The sequence below is a fragment of the Daucus carota genome, chromosome 2 (assembly GCF_001625215.2).
Source record: "Daucus carota subsp. sativus chromosome 2, DH1 v3.0, whole genome shotgun sequence".
Taxonomy (NCBI): Eukaryota; Viridiplantae; Streptophyta; class Magnoliopsida; order Apiales; family Apiaceae; genus Daucus; species Daucus carota.
In genome coordinates this window covers 38485287-38506390 of record NC_030382.2, presented here as the reverse complement: position 1 = coordinate 38506390, position 21104 = coordinate 38485287, and the positions used below count along the sequence as shown (strand labels likewise).

The following is a 21104-nucleotide window of genomic DNA, read 5'->3' as shown; positions in this document are numbered from 1 at the left end:
GATTATCATGAATTATATAAATATGGAGGGAATAAATATATGGAAGGAAAAGACCGGAAGCCATATATATTTTAGTTCTTAACGAACAAAATAAATTTATTTGATTTTCGATGATTTTGCGCGTATTTATTTCAAATAAGTATTGAATAACTAAAATTTATCATGTTACTTCTTCCGTCTCAAATTAGTAATTATTTTAACTTCTTGCACATATTTTAAAATATATAGAAAAGATAATTTTATAAATTATCTTTTTAGCTTTTTAAATTATTTTTTTTATATCAACGAAAGATTTTACTAAAAAAAAGGATAATTGGGATAATAAAACCTCCAACACACAGCGGAGCTGTATAACTCCAAGCTTCCGGAATATTGCGAACTTAAATACTCATTGTGCGCTGCAAGGCTTGGACCACCACTTTAGAGTCACTTTCCATGACAAGTTAATAATGTGCGAGTCTTGAATGCACCGTTTTCAAATAAAATTTTATTTATATTTTTACTCAAAATGTTACTAGTATTTAGAAAATTTAAGGAAACAAAGCCTCTTTTAAAAAAATAAATAAATTTAAGATGACTACTAATCCGGTTTAAATGATACTCCCTCCGTTTTTTTTTCTTTTTCCGTTTAATATGTTGGGACGGTTTATAATATGAAATAAATTACTAATTGACGTCTCATCTATTAGAATGAACATAGTCGGGACTGATTTTATTGGATTGTTTTCATAAATATTTAAATACATTTAGATATAGTAAAAATTTTATATTTAATACTAATACAAAATTAAAAATATAAACAGTCAAAAGATATAACATAAAAATCAAGTACATCCGTCCTTACAAAAAAAATATAAAAAAAATCAAGTACATCCGCTATCCCCATTTTACATATTAAAAATTAATTAATTCCACCACTTTACCTATTAAAAATTAATTGCGGAACGAAAGGAGTAATTAAAACAGCCCCACGATACTAATCAACAATAAAAGATATGTGGAAGCTGAAGATTGCGAAGGGCAAAGGACCATATTTCTTTAGTACCAACAACTCTAGGCTGCTCCTTCCTCTTTCGTGAATTCATCGTGTATGAATACATGAAATTAACCCATAGACTCGATATATTTGTCTCTAACAAATTAAACATCTCAACACTATATGTATTGCTCAAAAATCCTCTCTCCCTCCCTCCTCTCTCAATTTCTCCGGTGAAAACTATGATATGCATAGTCATCAACATATCACTAGAAATGGTGTCGAGTCAACTGAGGTTATGAGTCCAAATGCTTACAGTTGCCAAAGCTCATATCTACAGAAATACAATTAAAAACAAGACAAACATGTGCGACCTTTCCAATACATAAAACTTCATGATTATGGTTATGTGATTATTTACGGAATCATGGTATATATTATTATATTGTGTCTCATAATTTATTTTTTTTGAAACTCGTCTCATAATTCATTTTTCATGATTAAATATAATGGTGTGGTGTGCTTGAATCTATTAGTGTATGTGTTATTTTGTATCCTATTTTGTCATTTAATCTATTTTTGGTCTGATTTGGAGGAGATTGGGTATATGTAATCATTTTTATATTATATGATTAGTTACATTTTTGAGTTTTGGATTCTCCTTTTCGATTCTTAGTTTTCGCTAGTGTCAAAGTTTGCGTTTTCCGGTTCTTGCATGGTGACGGTGGAGGTGGTGTAGTGGCGACTTAATTAGCGCGTGTTTTGATATTAGATTATTCTGTTTGACTTATTTTGTTGCATGATTTTAGTTTAGATTTGAAATTTTGGATTTTATTTGATTTTAATAGTAGTAAATGTAGATGTTAATTTTAGTTTTTGTGAATGGCAAGTTGACTCTTTTAATTTATTTGGTTTTGAAATTTGAATTTTCCCTTCATGCTTTAATTTGCACTTTTATGTACTTATTGTAGATTAATTAATAGATTCGAATTTTGAATCTCGTAAATGAATGCATTTAAATCTATTTGTACCATTTATGGGTGATTTGAATTTTGAATCTTGTAAATGAATGCATTTAAATTTATGTACCATTTATGGGTGGCCATGATTGATGGCGTATATTCTTGGTCTAGTAGGGGCAATTTGGTGCCATTTTGTTAGCTTATTTACTATATTTAACTTGTTATAAAAAATGTTAAATATCATTTTTAATATCAAAGTTTTATTTTAATATTTATATATTTATATTTTAGTACTTATTAATTCTTAGTAATTAATTAGCTTGTTATATATCTAGCCAAAGGGTCTCCTTTTGGTTAGATATATTTTTGTTTTTTTATATTTATCTTCTATTTTTGATAGATTATTTTATATTTTTTATCTCATCCAACTATCTTCTTTTGCCGAATTATACTATTTTAATAATTAATTTATAATTATTTTTCTTATTATTAATGGATTGTTTTTGTTTCAGGTTCATGATCTTTTCTCTTTTCGGACATTAAATATTATTGTCTAAACTTCCGGAGACATTTTCATGTCTTTCGGTTAGACAATAAGCTTTTTGAATAAAAAAAACTCTTCGGAGTATTATTGTATCTCGTTGCGGGCAAGTGCATTTCTGTCAAAAAAAAAAAAACAGCCCCACAATATAATTATACGACTTAAGCGCTAACTTCTATTAATTTGATGCATTATTATTGGTCATCAAGTCATTAATATAATAACCCCTTTATCCAATAAAAATTCACCAAACTCATCAATTTTTTTGTTTATTTGAACACACATAAAAAAAACCCATAATTATAAGCATAAGCAGACAGCATGACAAAGGCGACGGCCTCGGTAACTGACACGTGTCCATACTTATCTCTTTAAGAAATAAGAAACCCCAAGCCAACACACCATTCTTCAAGAACTCAAAACCAGCTCTCATCTCATCTCCCTCACAAACCCAAAGTTGCAGTAATGAGCTTCAGCTGGAGCTCCGCCGTGGTCGGAGCCGCCACCGCCGTGGCCACGCAAGCCCTCCTCGCCTCCGTCCCCAAAGACCCCATCTTCCACCTGGTCTCCATCAAGCTCACTTCCCTCAAACTCAACCTCCCCTTCTCAGACGCCGAAGTCATCATGACCATCCACGTCACCAACCCCAACAACGTCCCCATCTCCTACAACTCCACCATCCTCTCCATCTTCTACGAGGGCTCGCTCATCGGCACGGCGGACGTCAAAGCCGGCTCCCAGTCGGCCAAGTCTTGCCAGCTTCTGCAGCTCCCGGCCACGCTCAAGAGCAAGGAGTTTGCGCACCACGCGAGCAAGTTTCTGGCTGACGTGGCGAGGAGAGAGATGGTGATGAACGCGACGGTGGATATTGAGGGAGTGGCGAAGGTTTTGGTGTACAAGCATAGGTTTAGGTGTCATGTGAAGAGCCGGGTGATTGTGGATCCGGTTATGTTTGATGTTATTGAGCAAGAGAATAAGGCTGAGATGGATTTGTTAGTTATTGATTGAATTGGTTGATTAATTAGTTTGTAATCATCCTTTGATGTGATATTTGTGGGTTGTTTTGATTAAGACAAAATATTGCAATTTTAATGAAAGGGTTGAAATTTATGTTCTTTTGGTATATTTCTGTTGTGTCAAAAATGGATTGGTGTACTGTAAGTATTGTGATCATGAACCTGCTGGTAATGAAGGCTCAGACAGGACAGAAATCCTGAAAAGAGTACACATGTAGTACAAGAGACTTCAAGTATGTCTGGAGCTCAGTCTCAGAGGGCCATCACAGATGCTTAATTGGATTGATCTGGAATTAATCATGTTTAATTGGATTGATCTGGAATTAATTGGATGATTAATTGAATAGTCGGAGACTTAATCAATTCAGCGAGCTACAGAGCATAAATTAACCCGTAAGAGCTACAGAAGATGGATTAATCGGTGATTAATCACCGACTTTTAGAACAGAGCTTCCAAGTAATCATTTACCTTTCTCTGATTGATGATGTCCTCCTGACCATCAAAGCCTGCTCCACATTGGTAGCATCTTTCTCAAACTGAACAATATCTCACAGTTTAAAATGATCATACAAAAACAACCTGACTGAGATCACCTTGCCTCCTGCTTACTTGCAGTGAGGTTGCATTTGTTCCCAACGAGAAGTTTATTGATGTTCTCGCTCGCGTATCGGTTGATTTCACTCAGCCATTGCTTCACATTATCAAATTTGAAGCTATCTTGCTCTGACATATGTCACATATCATACACAACCTAGGAGAAAAGATGGAAAGTTGCAATGTTATGCAGAGCAGCTTATAGTGCGGAAAAAGAACCATCAGAATATTGGAGAGCTTTGCCTATAGTTCAGATAATAAGTAAAACTTACAATCTGAAGCTTAAGCATCTTTTCATCTTGCTTAGCAGTGTCAATTATCTGTGAGTTGATTGTAGCAAAATGAAAAACAGATAAATCTCTGTGCTAATGTAAATCTCCAAGTACGAATCATCCTATGTTAACAGATGAACCAGGTTTGTTGTCAGCCCAAATGCATAGATTCCAGGGTAAAAAAAGAGAGTAGCAGTACATGATTTTAATTGTAGAAACAAAAAATCTGCTAATATCATGAAACTAGATCACCAAATAAGCAACAAAGTGATTGAGCAAGTGACAATCATAAACTACAAAGTCATGCTGATATGTAATCCAAGGTAATTAGAAGAACAAAGAGTGTCATTCAGTTATCACTGGTATTTTTAATTTCACCTACCTCTTTCTACCAACTATTGTTAACTGTGACTTCATTATTCATGATGGAAAGGAAACAAACAATTGGAGATAAAAGATATATAATCATGGACAAGTTACAACAAAGGCTTCTAACCTCTGTAGATTACTAGTTGAAGGGGAATAGTTAAAAAAAACATATACTTTTTGATCTCTAAATGAGCCATGTGAAAGGGCCATGTGAACCTTACGGTATCCTCTTTTATTATTGTATTTATACAATTCTTTTTTAATATAATTTTAATATAATTTTAACATTTTTTTTTTACGTAGGAATCCATAGCCGCTACTATTTGGGTGACTCTGGTAAACCCACGAGCTGGTAAATCGCACTTAAGCGACATACTCTGGTTCAGGTTCAGGAAGCATAATCACAAATTTCGCTCCCTTTGGAGTCGAATCTGTGACCAAGAGGGTAGAACATCCTCTTTAACCAGCTGAACCAACCCTTGCGGGCTCATTTTTAAGTTAGTCTGAATCGATTGTTTTAAAAAAAAAAGTTAATCCGAAAAGACTATATGCATATTTGGATAATTTCAAAATAAATTATTTTTCTCTTATATGTGATAAGTAGTACTCCCTCCGTCCCGCCAGGATGTTTACGTTCACTGTTTGCACGCATTTTGAGGCTCTTATAAAGTATAGTTCAATAACGTTTTTTTAATTTATTTTTTTTCTGAATAAAAGTTTAAACGTCAAATTTTTTTTTCAGAATTTTTTTTATAAAAAAATATATTCTGGAACTATACTTTATAGGAGTCTCAAAATGCGTGCCCAAAAGTAGCGTAAAGAACCTGGTGGGACGGAGGGAGTATGTATATATGTGACATAATTTCTTCTTAATTATGATGCATAATTTTATTATAATTTGAGTGAAGTGTTTGACAAAGTCTACTTCAAAAGTTTCAAGAATAAATTTATTAATATTTTTTTAAAGGTTTATAACATGTGTTTGCTAGATATATTAATTGTTATTCTCATTTAGCAAAAAAACAAAAAGGAGAAAAAGAAGACTTGATATGCCCAGTAATTTAGCAACAAGAAAAATATACCTGCAGACCATAATGCTATTTTCAATTATTTTCTCATTCTGTAATCCCTAGCCCCCTCCTCCTGAGACCACTTCAAAGCCAGCCACACTACAAAAATAACAACCCCAAATCAATCAAAATCAACTTCATGATCCTCACGTCTTAAACCCCACAACCCCATTTCTTGATTTTCTTCAACTATCTCTCTCCTTTCCCCCTTTCTTTAATCCCCATCAAATCTTCAATTCCACTTTTTTATTCAAGAACCCAAAATATACACACGCATTCTGTATCTACAGCCATGACAGAGGTGATTCAGTCCTCACCCACCTCATCCTCCTCCTCTTCTTTACACAACTTTGAGTCCCACTCATTCCAAGAAGAAGAAACAGATGAAGGGTCATCAGTATCTTCTAGGGTTTTAGAGGAACAAGAGAGGAAAGAGAGAGACAAGAATAGTAGAGATCAGTTGTCTTTATTGGCAGTTTTGGTGACCCTTTTCAGAAAATCTTTCTGGGTCACTTGTACTAGTGTGGATAGAGCTAAGCTTGCTGGTATGGATATTGGGTGGCCCACTAATGTGCAGCATGTTGCTCATGTTACTTTTGATAGATTTAATGGTTTCTTGGGTTTGCCTGTTGAGTTTGAGCCTGAAGTTCCTAGGAGGGCTCCTAGTGCAAGGTAGTGCTTTTGGTCTTTTTGTGCTTATATATGGCCAGGCTTATTTATAATTGACAGTTTATATCCTGAATTGATGGGTTGTTAATGTTAATTTGGGATTTGATTTATTTGTAATTGTTTGAAGGTTTTTTTACCTAGTGTTGTTCTATTTCTTGAAGTTTTTAGTGAGTTTTAGGTAATCTTTACAAGGTAGTGAGTTTGGCTGAAAGATATAAGATTGTATTGATAAATTAACTCTGGATTTATTTTTTTGTGTTCTTCAAGTCTTCTCGTGTGTTTGTAGTCTCTTACCCCCGCTTTCCTATTCCTTTTCTCCTAAATAATCCATGATTAAATTAATGCTCCATGTATATCAAAATGCTTAAGTTTTCATGTAAGTGTCCTATTAGTGATAGTGCAAATGTTGTTTCTTGTTGCATATCATCAAATGATTTTCCTGTGCATTATATTGCAATTTATATGGTGTGTTGAGTCTTTTTACACCTAAAAGTATCTAGTTTAAGGCGGTCTAAACTTGCTATTTGTATGGTTACAGCGGGCTCAGCACCATGGTTGTAACTTTTAACTATTTTCTAAAAGAATGTGGTTTACAAGCTGAAACAATAAAATAGCCTGAAAAGTCTTTTCTCCAATGTTCATCTGTCATAGTAATTATAGAGAAAAGAATGTGCTTTAACAGTTTTAAATACATGAAAGGCGACATAAGAAGAGCGTTGGAGATCCTGTCAGGATGTTGCGTATATCTGACAAGGTCAGGAACCAATGGACGATATTGCAGCAATATATGTGCAGTTTCCTCTTTCTTGGTTATATTTTAGCGCATATATTTCCTTCTAACTGTTATATTGCTTATGGATATGTTGCTTTAATTCTTTAACTTAAGCATACATATATGTGATTTCAGTATGTATCTTTAATAAAAGCTCTAGAAATTGGTTGGCCATAAGCCCATAACTAGCTGATTCCACTTTGAAAGAAAACGTTAATTTCACTTACCTGGGCTAAAATTTGCATATTCCTATGCAAAAATTGTATTATAGATTAGTTATAGAGTTAATTCTCAGCTACCCTGTAGGCGCACAAGCACATTAGTGAACTCAGAATGGAATAACCTCCTTTCACTTGCTATGGTTCAACGTCAACTTTTATAAAACTGAGTAGTTTTTGTAGCTTAGTTTACTACTTCACTTTGAAGTTTTTGCTTTGTTTATCATTTTCTTCTTAAATCGGCCAAGTTGATTTGATGAGTTCTCTTAGGGGTCTAGGTCACCATATGCTGGTTGCACTATTCACATTTCTTTCCATTAATCTGTTTCTTTCAATGGAAGATTACATGCATGTTATGGATTATTCAGTAAATTTGCTACTAAGTTGAGGAGTCTTGGTGTCTTGGGTTGCATTATCATTATTTCTTCTTTTTTAGTAGGTTACTTATAATTTGAAGTTCTTATTTTGTAGCACCACTGTTTTTGGGGTTTCCACAGAATCCATGCAGTTGTCATATGATCACAGAGGCAACAGTGTTCCCACAATATTGCTGCTGATGCAACAGCGATTATATGCTCAAGAAGGCTTACAGGTACCCTAGCGTTTCATAAAATCTTCATTGTAATTTTAGCTTTAAATATATTACATTAGAATATCAGATTGACTTTCATGAATTATTTCTATGCATCCATGCATCCATCTTTTAGTTTGTAATTGTTACTTAGTTTTGATGGACTTGCACACGCAGGCAGAAGGAATATTCCGAATCAATGCTGATAACGGTCAGGAAGAGTTTGTGAGGAATCAATTGAATGCAGGAGTTGTTCCAGTGGGCATTGATGTACACTGTTTGGCTGGTCTCATCAAGGTATCTATAGTGGAAATCTCATATGAGTTTCTCGTGAACATTTTTAAATAATAACTGGTCATAGACTGATTGTGCGTTGGTGCTTGGCATATCTATATTCTATTCACAATCCGCTAGGACACAGGCTAAAACCCTGAAAACAGTCTATACGTACTAAAACCTTTATGTATAAAAAGAGTAGGGCTTTGTGCACTAGAACTTCTTCCCAAGTCTACAGAGGCTTGTGTGTTGGCTACGTTCCCTTCCCTATCTATATACTATATGTACTCATTACATTAACTTCACTCCCATGAACAAGTTCTGAATGTTTCTAGTCATCTCGAGGGATATATAATCCCAGCTTCTCACTGTATTATTAATTTTCAATAGAAATGAACTAAAAGTTTGATTTTAAGTTAGTCCAAGGACCTATAGGACAGTGGCCTAATTAAAGCATAAGCATTCTAGCAGATGAGAGTATTTTATTATTTAAACATCAATGGCCTTCTGCAATACTTTGTTTACCCAATAATGTTATGCTCAAAGTTTGCAAGAAATATTGCATGGTGCCCTTATGTTGCAAAGTCGTATTATACTAAATATGCCATAACAAAGTTGCATTGCAGCATTTTCAATCTGTAATACATCTGCTTGAACAATATGCGTTATTTTTGGGTCAGCCTTATCTTGGGACTTGAGTTTACAATATATATGTGAGTGTGTGAATTTGTACACCTTTAGCATATCCATTAACTTTAAGTAATTGAGCCGCTTCCAGTTTTTACCTTGTATAAGTGATGCCTACAACTTTGTAGTTGCAGAAATTCCAGGGTACACCAAGAGTACCCCTGGTCACTGAGTATCTATTCCCCTGGTTGCGAGCATATTTTTCTCGAAATTGGCAGTTTAAAATTCTGAACTAATAGTTTGATACACATGCTAAATGAAGCCAGTCTAGATTCATAGTCCTCAAACATGTACAGAAATTTTCTATGCAATCACTTAAAAAGTCAATGTAGTTTTTTACCATTGGTTTCTGCTACTATAGGCATGGTTCAGAGAACTCCCTGCTGGTATTTTGGACTCGCTATCGCCTGAACAGGTGATGCAGTGCCAAACAGAAGAAGATTGCTCTGCGCTTGCAATGCTTCTTCCTGCAACAGAAGCTGCTCTATTGAACTGGGCTGTTAATTTAATGGCTGATGTTGTTCAACAGGAACATTTAAACAAGATGAACGCACGCAATATTGCAATGGTATTTGCTCCAAACATGACCCAGGTGAGTTAGTGACTTAGTGTCATGCATCACTTTAAACACTGGCTTCTATTTTTCTTTCATTCTTATGGATATTCAAGCCCATTGTTGTACGAATCATTCTGAGAATTATCATAATTATTATTTTATGTTTTTATATATAAAATTTCTTTAACTTGCGAAAGTGAAAAAATTGTCAGACTTTGCTATAAATATATTTTATGGCCAGAATGTAGTTGGGAATAGAATAATTATTAGAATATTCACCAACTCAAATGAGAGAAGTATTTACAGTGACAGACTAGTGTGGATACAGAGTTGGCGCCCTACATGCTTAAATGGAACTTGTTGTGTGGTGTCTCTATTCAAGGCCTCTCTGGTAGCCCAAGCAGACATTAGTCACAACTACACTGTCTTTTATTTACGAAGATTTGCATGACGTTCTATCACCCCCCCCCCCCCCCCCCCCCCCCCCCCACCCCCCAATCTTATTATCTTGGTGATGATGTATTTAGTAATCTGAATTTTGGCATGGAACTAGACTGCTGCTCCTTCTGCTTGTTATTGCAGAAGTTGAGGAACCATGATTGTTTCCATGCCAGGTGTGGATACTAGGCTCTCTGAGGGATATATCGTTCTTTTGTTTCTTTTGCCTTCTCAAACTATGTTATCTTTTTCTTCAAAACCGAGATATGCCTTATGTTGTACTAGTCTTTTTTCTTTGTTATATTATGATCCTGTTGATGATGTATTTAGTAATCTGAATTTGGGCATGGGCTTGTTAGACTGGTGCTCCTCCTGCATGTCATTGCAGTAGTTGAGGAACCATGATATAATCCATGCCAGGTGGATACTAGGCTCTCTGAGGGATAAATTTCTTTTGTATTTCTGTAAGTTTTCCGTTTTCTGTTTTGTTGCAATTTAGGTGTTTGATCATTCAAGGCTTTTCTGCTAGTTCTGATATACCCATTTATGTTGCTTTTTTTTTTTTTTTCCCCCTTCCAAATACTTGATATACACATGATGACCTACACTTGTTTTTTCCCTGTGATCTTATTATCTCACTGATGATGTATTTAGTAATCTGAATTTTGGCATGAAATCGCAAGACTGGTGCTCCTGCTTTCTGTGCAGTGGTAGAGGAACCATGATTGTTTCCATGCCAGGTGGATACTAGGCTCTCTGAGGGATAAATCGTTCATGGGCTTCTTTTACTTTTTATTTTCTTTTGTCATGCTCTAGGGCCATGTTTGTTTGAAAGGATTATAATCCCGGGATAAATACATTACCTTCTTTAAATTTAAGGGATTATAATCCCATGAGATTGTATTGCAATCACTTTTTTATTCATTTTCCATGGGAATATAATACCTTCTCTCAAAAGGTATTATAATCACATAGAAGTGGACTAAAACAGTGATTGGGATATCATTTCATTGGATTATAATCTTTAACAATTGAGATAAATAAGGTAATAATCTGGGGATTATAATTCCTCCAAACAAACATGTCAGGTGTTTGATCATTCAAGGCCTCCGTACGGTCAAATTTATTGTTATGCGGTAATTTAATATTTTGACCATTCAGGGCCTTCCTGCTAGTTCTAAGCAGGCACTTGGTACACTTAATATGACTTCTATTTATTTACTTAATATTTTCATAATCTTCTACTGTTGAATTATCTGTCTTATCTTTATATCTCGCTGATGATGTATTTAGTAATCTGAATTTTGCATGGACTTTCTAGACTGGTGCTCTCCTGCTTGTTATTGCAGTGGTAGAGGAACCATGATTGTTTCCATGCCAGGTGGATACTAGGCTTTCTGAGGGACATTTGTTTTTGTATTTCTATTACTTTTTGTTTTTTTAATTTTGTATTGAAGGTAATTTCAGTGTTCGATCATTTAAGGCTTTTCTTCTGCTAGTTGACTGGTTCTAAGCTGAAATTAATCACGTTCATGTCCTTGGTTTTCTTTTTCCAAATACCCGAGACTTGCAGTATGTGTATTCATCTTTTTTATCTCGCTGATGATTTGTTAAGTAATCTGAATATTGGCATGGACTTGCCAGATTGATGCTCCTGCTTGTTATTGCTCTGGTAGAGGGACCATGATTGTTTCCATGCCAGGTGGATACGAGGCTCTCTGAGGGATACGATGTTCTTGTATTTTTTATTATTTTTATGTTGTAATTTAGGTGTTTATTCATTCAAGGTGTCTGTTAGTTTTAAGCAGACAAAAACCAAATTAATGTCACTTTTTTTTTCTTAGTACCCAAGATTTGCATGATGTTCTACTTATTCTTTTTCCCTTTTGTATTATTTGCTTACTGATCTACTTTGTGATTTGAACTTTGTCATGGTTGCTAGACTGGGTGCTCCTGTTTGTTATTGCAATTGCATTTTTTTGTTCCACTTCCAATAATGCTCTTATGTCACCCTCTTGCAGATGGCAGATCCATTGACGGCATTGATGTACGCCGTACAAGTCATGAACTTTCTCAAGGCACTTGTTACAAAAACACTGAAAGAAAGAAAGAGTTCTGTGGTAGAAGTATCCCCCTGTACACGTGTCAACCCTTCTGATGAAAATGGGCATCAGGGTCCTTTACAACTGTGCCTTGAAGAAACTGCTGAAGAAAATGAATTGAAAGAACATTCCTTTACTACTGCAGATCCACATTCAGAGACTGCATCTGACTTCAATTACGTAAGCAAAATCTGCGATGAAGAACATCTCAGTTTCACTACTGAGGAGACTGATGGGGGGAAAGATGGTGAGACTCCCAATCGTATTTCCTCTGTCGATAACTACATAAGCAACATTAGTGATGAACATCTCAGTTACACGACTGAGGAGTCTGATGGGGGAGGATACATCGACACTCCCCGTCGTATTTCCTCTGCTGATAATACATCTGAATCAAGGTCACCCAGTGCTGCCAAATTTCTTGTTGAAGATACAGCTCAAGTGACTACAGTAGGTCAGTCAAGTGAATCAAATTACAGTAGCAAGATTTCTGAAAAGATCAGTGGTCGAGAAATTGTGATTCATGCCCTGGGATCTATTGATAGCAAAGGAATAAGCAGCCTGAGCAGAATAAATTCAAGGTCAGAGCGAATTGCAGCCTGGCGATAAACAGAAGTAAGCATTGTTAATGCCATTTACCAATACAGTGACAAGATTGAATTTCTCTTAACTTTACCGAATCTGCGTTGAACCAACTATTTGTTGATTTTTTAATGATGTTTATAACTCCATTGGGTGCCTTCCCTTTTGTCATTTGTATATTAAAATTTATAATATATCTCCAACTCCTATCAAACAGTCTGACGGTGTCTACGAAATTGTGAAATAATTGTTGTGTGAACATATATTGACAATCTTTTTACTGACAGCCCTTTTTTGCATATTGACTGAGTTTATATGGTATGCTAGCTAAAAATAAGGGGAAACAGTAAATTTCCAAGAGTCATTTAGATAACCACTGGATTGACCACAATTTTAGGTTCAAGAATAAGATGAAGAACATGGATCTATTTTTTTTGATCTCTTTCAGATATAAACATTTAATTTGCCAACTGAATTTATTTTGTCAAAATCATATTGTACTCAACCCATCTTACAATCAATCCTTCCACTGTCAAAAAAAAAATAAAATTTAATCCTTCCACTCTTTCTCCGAGTATCCCTCCTCAATACTCTGGAAAGCACCAATCTATCCCTTCAACTCCTTTCTCATATTTGTTTGTCCCTTTTATCATCCTGCAGAGGGTTATAACAGAGGCAAGCCATGGCAGCTTGTGAAAGCCTTGAACACATATATGACAAGCCATTACCTTTGAAAAATCATCAAATACCTCTTCAAGTATCTGTGTCTTTGGTAGATGATTCATCTTCATCGTTATCACCATTGTCATCTTCATTTTCCCCATCATCATCGCCATTCTCATCTTCGTCGTCATACTCGTCATTTCCTGTAAGAACACCTCTTTCCATGTGTTCAGACAGTTTATCAATATGCACAAAAAATCTTGGACTTGAAAGCAATGATGTTGAGATTCCTGTCATCAGCGGCAACAATGATTTTAGAAGACAAGTGATTCCAAGGAGAAAGATCGGAAGACATATGAGACATAGATCAAATGAGGTTTTATATGACTCGAAGGGCACATTTAACGCGTATATGTCCAGTGGAGAACCGAGGATATCAAGAATCACTGGTGAGAGAATGCCTCCGCCTATATCTACTATTGCTGGTAATGGGAAGCCTTGGGTATGTTTCAAGTCTTTTAGGAATGATGGGAGACTTGTTCTTAGGGAGGCCAGGATCCCGACTAAAGAACTGCTGCAATCACGTCGAGAAGAAGGACGTTTGAAGCTGCAGTACGTTCAATCAGATGAAGAAACCATGGACTGAGTAAAAATGGACAGGAGGAATATGGAGTAGATTACAAAGGTCGTAGAAGGGAGTTTGAAGCCGCAGCACGTTCACTCAGATGGAGGAACCACGGACGAATAAAAATGGAGAGGAGAAATTAGGAGAAGATACGAAGAGATACGAAGGTAGTATTATAATCAGGTGCTGCAGATTATGTAGTAATGGTAAAAAGGAGAGTGTTAACGAGGCTAGGTCAGCTTTGACAGATTAGGAATTGTTTGTTTTTGCATGAAAATCTTGTCAATTTACATTGCTGGTTTCTTGGCTTTTTCTCCATTTACTATTGTCTAATTGTATATATAATTAGGACATATGCATAGGACAGGGAAAGTGAGAATAAATTCCAAGTTCAAAAACTTGTTTTGGTTCCATGTGTTCTTCTGATTCTTGATTTTGGTGTTTCCCCTCAAAATCACTCTCCTCTTTTTCACTTTGTTGTTCCTGCTCAGAATCACTGTTCTCTTTCTTAATGAGCTCTGCATGCTTATTTACCATCATGTTCCTAAACACAATCTATTGTAATTACTCCCTCCGTCCCCCTCAATTGTTTACATTGGAGGGGGACACGGAGACCAAGACGATGTATGAAAAATAAGTAAAGTTAGATGAAAAGTGGGTAAAGTGGTGGGACCCATCAATATTTAATAATAGATTTGAGATAGTGGAGGAAAGTAGTGGGTGTAATAGTAGTTTTTATTGTTAAATATGAGATAGTGGGGGAGGATAATGGGTGTAATGATGGAAAAAACTTACTATTTATGGTAATGTAAAGAAATGAGAGGGACATCCCAAAATAGTAACTGTAAAGAAATGAGAGGGACAGAGGGAGTATATCACAACATACATTTTTCTAGGCTTAAATATCTTCTTGCCATTGAAGTTTGTCCCGATATACACACTAACCATCAAAGTTTTAAAATGTACGGTTCAGCCACTAAAGTTAAACTTTTTGTATATTACAATCATAATCAAGACAAAAAACCGCAAACTTCAGTGTTTGCAGTACACTTGCGGTTCAATGCGAAGGGACTGTGAGGTGCAGATGTACGAAACAGTGGTGTACACACAAAACGTAAATAGAAGATTTAAACCATACCCGATATCTATAAGATGCAAACAAAACTAATGTGTTTTGACTAATCCTAAATTATTTATTTTAATTTTTTTTTGAATAATTTATATTTAATTAATATTAACTTTAAATAAATTTATATGTTTTGATGTCACACTTAAAATTATTATTTTTTAAATTTTATGTTTTTTCATAAATTATATTTAATTAATATTAAATTTTATAAACAAATTTCAACGTGTTTTATCGAGTCCCTATAATTATTATTTTTAATTTTCTTCTTTTGAATAAATTATATTTAAATAATATTAAATTAGCTAAATAAATATTAATGTACTTTGACGGAATCCTTAAGATTGTTAATGTTTCAAATTGCCTTTATATGAATAAATCATATATAGTTAATATTTTGTACAAATGTGCTTTGACCGTGTTCTTAATTTTTTTTTTAAAATTTTCTTCTTTTGAATAAAATATAATTAATTAATATTAAATTGGCTAAATAAATTTTAATGTGCTTTTAACCGGCTCTTAAAAATATTATTTTGAATTTTTTTGAATATTTTATGTGTAATTAATATTAAATTTTATACATAAATTTTAATGTTTTGATCAGGCCCTTAAAATTATTGTCGTTTTCTTTTTAAAAAATGATATTAATTAATATCAAATTTATAAATTTAAATATATCGCTTTAATAATATATCCAAATTAGTATATTTTTTATATTCTATATATGTTAATGAATTTAGGATTATTAAATTCATTTGATTTATCAGTTATCACATAATCGTATTCTATGAACAACTCTGACCAGTGACCAGGGTGAAAACTGGAAACATCTTGCTGTAGACTTGTAGAGTCCGATTGTGAATGAAGCTGTCCTCTCTCCTGCTTGTTGGCTTCTTTTAGGCTCTCATATCATCACAATGACTCTCTTTGACACCAAGTGTGACGCGCTCTCTCTTGGTTTTTTTGTTTTCTCTCCGTTGTGGTTGGAATATACACTTCTTTAAACATTGATGACTGAACCGTATTTTTTCGAACATTGATGGTTAATGTGTATATCAAGGCAAACTTCGATGGTAAAAAGGTATTTAAGCCATTTTTCTAATATGGCGTGTACAAGGAGCCTCAGGCTCCATAATACTGAGATTGTTATCATAGGAAAAAGGGGACAGTGCATACTACTAACAACTATAGATGACCTTCCCCGGTATACCTCATGAACAAAATTACTCAAAATCTTTATTATGAAAGCTCGGTAATGTTATAAGATTAACCTTCAGTAAAGTGCAATCTTGTTCACCAGAATCAGGGAAGTATATGTTCTTTTAGATAAAAACTGAGACAAAGTAAAGGGAAGTTGTGAGGGGTGAACAATTTCTGAGATCAACATGATGGATCATACAGATATGAATCACGCATGGTTTCACTTGCATTATTGTCACCAACTGAGAAAAACTAGAGCTTGGAAGTAAGTTCAGGTGCATATTATGGTTTAGCAAATGCCATGCTTATTTGTGAGCCTCTTCCGATTTCTTGGAGTTGAAATACCACCCTAGTGCACCAAAAACAGTGACAACTCCAGCTATAACACCATAGTTACGGGACCCACTGGTTGATGTTGAGCTCTGATTACTGGGTTGTGCACCAGATACAGATCCTGGAATTCCTGATGGTTTTTCCTCTGGTTTAGCATTCTGAAGACAAGCATTTGTTAGTTCTTTGTATCTTATCCAGACTAAATTCTTTACCAGACATCAAATGGAAATATACAGCAACTTGAAGAACTGACTTTTTTGATATTGGTAAAATGGTACTTAAATAACAAAATTATGGTTATAATACAGCAACTATTTTGGTCATAAAATAACAACAGTGTGATCAAGTCATCTGTATCGTGCCGAGATGCAGATCTTACGGCACCAACTAGGTTCTCATTAGGTTTGGGATTCTAAAGCTATTACTCGCCACAAGACGGGTTTAAGTTAAAAAGTCTGTTTATTACCCTCGCCACAAGACGGGTTTAAGTTAAAAAGTCTGTTTATTACCTGCTCGACTGCTTCATGTTCCGTACAACCCTCAACTGACACATAAATAACTAATGTACCTGGATATGCAATAATTGTTTTTTGGGTGCTATTTTGATGAGAATATGTATACTGCTCTTTGAAGACAACAATTTGGTTAATTTAGCCATATGTTTTATGAGTTAATGGTTCATATTTCACCAAGTTCTTCAATGTTGGCTTATCTTTTCGCCATCAGTTCAAAAATACAAGCAAGGAGCATACTGAGATGAATATTCTCCCTCGTGTGCCTCAACCACATATTTAGTTTACAATCCTGGATACTACAGCATGCTTCCTCAAAAAATATGCATGCACAGGCACGAAAAACATAGTTACACCTTAAAAGGAGATAATGTGGCATGAACATACCTTGTGTGCGAGCTTCTCTAACTTCTGCTTTTCAGATTTCTGCATTTAGGAAAAGCAGGAATTTACACAAAATATATCCTTTAACGAATCAAAAACATAAACAAAGGAAATCAATTCAGCTCAGAACACAGTCATGTTTAGGTGAATTCTATATCATCTACTATATCAATGTTTTCAAACACTGGAGTCTGGACTGAAAATTTTGAATATGGAGCTGAAATGCAAGATTATTGCTACAACGGGCATTTCATTCGCTGCGACGGGAAACTAAATAAACCACCAAAAGGCAAACACTGGCAAGAAGAATCATTATCAATAATCCTTTTCAATCGAACCATGCACTTGGTGCACTTGTGTGTCACTCCAACATATTTTAAAAGTACACAAATCAAGTTGGTGGATATATCTCCCTTGTATCCAAGTTCCAAAGTATATGGTCAAATGTCTCCCTCTCTAGGCCTTTTCATGATGCCATCCACTAACCATCATTCAGAATCTAAGACCTTTTTACATTAACACAATGATACCACGGAGGAATTTCCTTGGCGCAAAAAAAAGTGGGAAAAAATCCACCGAAGAAATATCTATAAATTATCTGTTTCTGTAATGTTGAATTGAACTGGGAGTTGCTGCCATTAAACTAATCCAAGATTTTAGACGAAACATCCTTATAGGATATTTTGTGATAAATTCTATCACAGTTCACCTATCACTATCATGAATATAAAGTAAAGAGATCAACCATATAAGATAGTGACTTAATGACAAAGTTCAAGTATAAGTACAATATATAACAACAAAATTAAGAATATCTTGACTTAATGACAAAGAAGCATACATATTTCATAACAGGAAAGTATAAAATTACCTTGATGAAGATATTTTCAGCAGCCTTTTCCTCTTCACTAAGTACTTTTCCACTACTAGAAAGCCTACGAGAAACATATCTAGCAGCAATTCTCAGTGTCATGGTTGCTTTCCTGCAAATAACACAAGCATAAATCATTTCCATCTCAATTAATAGCATCAAATATCACCACAAATTTCTCCAGATTAATATTTCTGCTGGCCAGAATGAGAGCACTGACTTGTATAAAAAAATTAAAGTACAGATCTGAGTCTCTGTATATCTTCGTCAATCTGATTTGTTATATTTTTTGCCTATTTGCTGACTTCTTTTCCTACTCTATAGTTGTATGTTGACTTGAACACTTACTGAACTTACTATTTAAGTTGCTTGCGATATTCAGTTAAAATAACTGTTATTGAAAGTTTTAACCGGTAAAAAGACAAGCATGCATCTATGCATATGATAATTTATTATTTGGTTATAGAAAGTGCATCTTGCATCACTTCAGATTAAATTTCTGACTCTGCCTCTAATTCTCATCAGATGTGAGGTGGAATTAGAAAGGTGGTGGATTCTACACTTCTACTCAAAGGAATAAATAGCATGTGACTGAAACAGTGACCAAAGAACTTATTACAGCTAGTTATTTGAGGAACCTAGTTATTTCAAAAGCTATAAACAAAAAGATTTAATGGAGACAAATGAGATAACTAGCTCAAACAAAATACATGGCTAAACATTACTACTACTAAAGCAGAAAACTAGTAGGGGGAATCGAAAAATATATAAGAAGCAACCTAACTATAGTTTATCTGAAGTACAGAAGATAGCGCTTTAACTATTTCTGCCTCATGATCACAGCAATTCATCTGTGCTCCACATGCTAAAATAGCAGTGGTAAAGGGAGAAAGAGTCTGGACGCATCAGCCATGGTTAGAATAATTCTCGCTAGGTCACTGTCCAATAGATTCTGGAGGCGTCAGCCACAGTCAGAATTTCTAGCAACGTCACTGCAACAGCGTCTGGACAGATCACAGTATTTTTTGGCTAAGTCACTGCTCAACAGAGTCTGGACAGTGGACACATTTTCTAAAGCGTGCTATCAATGAACATGGGAAAGCAGAAAGAAAACACGAAGACATATAATGCCCACACTAACTCATCACTTAGTGATTAAACCATTGCGACAAAGGGTATTTTGTATGTCTAGTAAACACAGGTATATTATTAGAAATGTAATTAATCAAAAGAGCCTTTTTCCATAATCCAAATTGATCAGGCAATCAACAAACCATTACATCTTAAAGTAATAATTTCAGAAAGAGCCTTTTTCCATAATCCAAATTGATCAGGTAATCAACAAACCATTACATCTTAGTAGAAGTAATAATTTCAGAAAGAGCCTTTTTCCATATTGATCACCTATCATCAAACCATTACATCTTAGTAGAAGTCATAAGAGCAACTCCAGCAGCTTCCTTATTTGGAGTCTTAAACCAAAATATGAGGAATATGAGAAAATAATCCACTCCAATAGTATCCTAGTGATTCCCTAAATCACTAAGATCCACTAGCCATGCCTTATCTTTAGGTAACCTCTCTCCTCTCCTAACTCTTATTTTATAATAAATTTTGAATACAAACATGTTCTCTCTCTTCACCTATTGCAATAATGGCAACTTTTAATAATAAAATAGTATATAAGGAATGAATATAAAGAATATTGTTGGAGGTGAGAATAGCTATTATTATCTTAAGTCACTAGGATCCAATATTTTATATTATATTTAAGGAATGGGCTAAGATGCTGCTGGAGATGCTCTAATCTCAGTTCGCTACTGTGTTGGTAAACAATACACTTTCTGTTATTACTAAAATTTGATAAATATGAATATATAAGCTTGAAGGATTATATATTTCAATAAACCCTTCAACCCTCGTTATATCCAGGTTAATCGAGTTGTGCAGTGTCAAATGACTCATTTCCTCAATTTATAGATGATATCAGTTATTACATAAAGAAACAAACCCTTTGCAGATTAGATTGATGCATTCGATTATCTTACAGGTTTCTAGTCCATTAACAACATAGTTTCGAGTACTGGGTTCCAAAAATTCTTAACATAAAAGGTGAAATCAATCAATCAACACTGAATGTCACTCTATATATTCTCAATAATCATACATTACATAAGAATCAAAAAAGCACACACTTTAAATTAAGGGGTGTGGTTGCAACCATGAGAAATTACTTGAGACAAATTAACATTAAACATGTATATGTATACAGTATACATACACTATACACACACCTGATGGCTGATGCAGTTGGGGAGAGAAATCAAGCGAGAGAGATTAGGACAGCACTTCAAGTAATTGTGTGGTGGGTTTGGTCAAACAAAATGCAATCTACCCGGCAAATTAGGATTTTGCTACTATTTATAGCTTAGCTTAATAATATTTTTTCTAAATATTTTTTCAACAATTGCCCAAGCACAGCTTATTTTATTATTAAAAAAATTATTTATTTTGACGGAAATTTTAAAAATGCATTTTCTTTTCCTTAAATTTATACCTATTTCTGCACACCTATTTATTTTATAGAAAATGTTGTGTTACTTTATTTCTCTATATTATACAGCATACAGGATGTATACATATCACAACCATTTATGTAGCCCACTGGCTTCATACTGAAAAAGAGTATTACATATGAACACAAGTCTTTTTGTTTGT

General features: G+C 34.5%; 4 protein-coding genes across 4 annotated transcripts; 3 read left to right on the top strand and 1 right to left on the bottom strand.

Annotated features, from left to right (window-relative positions):
* Positions 1-2869: 2869 nt before the first annotated feature.
* On the top strand, positions 2870-3604 carry LOC108206772 (uncharacterized). The gene has a single exon (XM_017377174.2). It carries the CDS (start codon positions 2945-2947, stop codon positions 3485-3487), a length of 543 nt encoding a protein of 180 aa, XP_017232663.1. The 5' UTR covers positions 2870-2944; the 3' UTR covers positions 3488-3604.
* Positions 3605-5809: 2205 nt separating this feature from the next.
* LOC108210206 (rho GTPase-activating protein 5) lies at positions 5810-12888 on the top strand. The gene is made up of 5 exons (XM_017381500.2): positions 5810-6473; positions 7932-8052; positions 8209-8328; positions 9356-9586; positions 12010-12888. Exons 1-5 carry the CDS (start codon positions 6094-6096, stop codon positions 12697-12699), a joined length of 1542 nt encoding a protein of 513 aa, XP_017236989.1. The 5' UTR covers positions 5810-6093; the 3' UTR covers positions 12700-12888.
* A 466-nt stretch (positions 12889-13354) lies between these two features.
* On the top strand, positions 13355-13981 carry LOC135150532 (uncharacterized). The gene has a single exon (XM_064086878.1). The coding sequence runs from the start codon at positions 13355-13357 to the stop codon at positions 13979-13981; it is 627 nt and encodes a 208-aa protein (XP_063942948.1).
* A 2319-nt stretch (positions 13982-16300) lies between these two features.
* On the bottom strand, positions 16301-20816 carry LOC108207508 (uncharacterized protein At2g27730, mitochondrial-like). The gene is made up of 4 exons (XM_017377947.2): positions 20681-20816; positions 18387-18498; positions 17519-17557; positions 16301-16777 (listed from the first exon to the last, which is right to left on the bottom strand). The coding sequence occupies exons 2-4, from the start codon at positions 18486-18488 to the stop codon at positions 16592-16594; spliced, it is 327 nt and encodes a 108-aa protein (XP_017233436.2). The 5' UTR covers positions 18489-18498; positions 20681-20816; the 3' UTR covers positions 16301-16591.
* Positions 20817-21104: the final 288 nt, after the last annotated feature.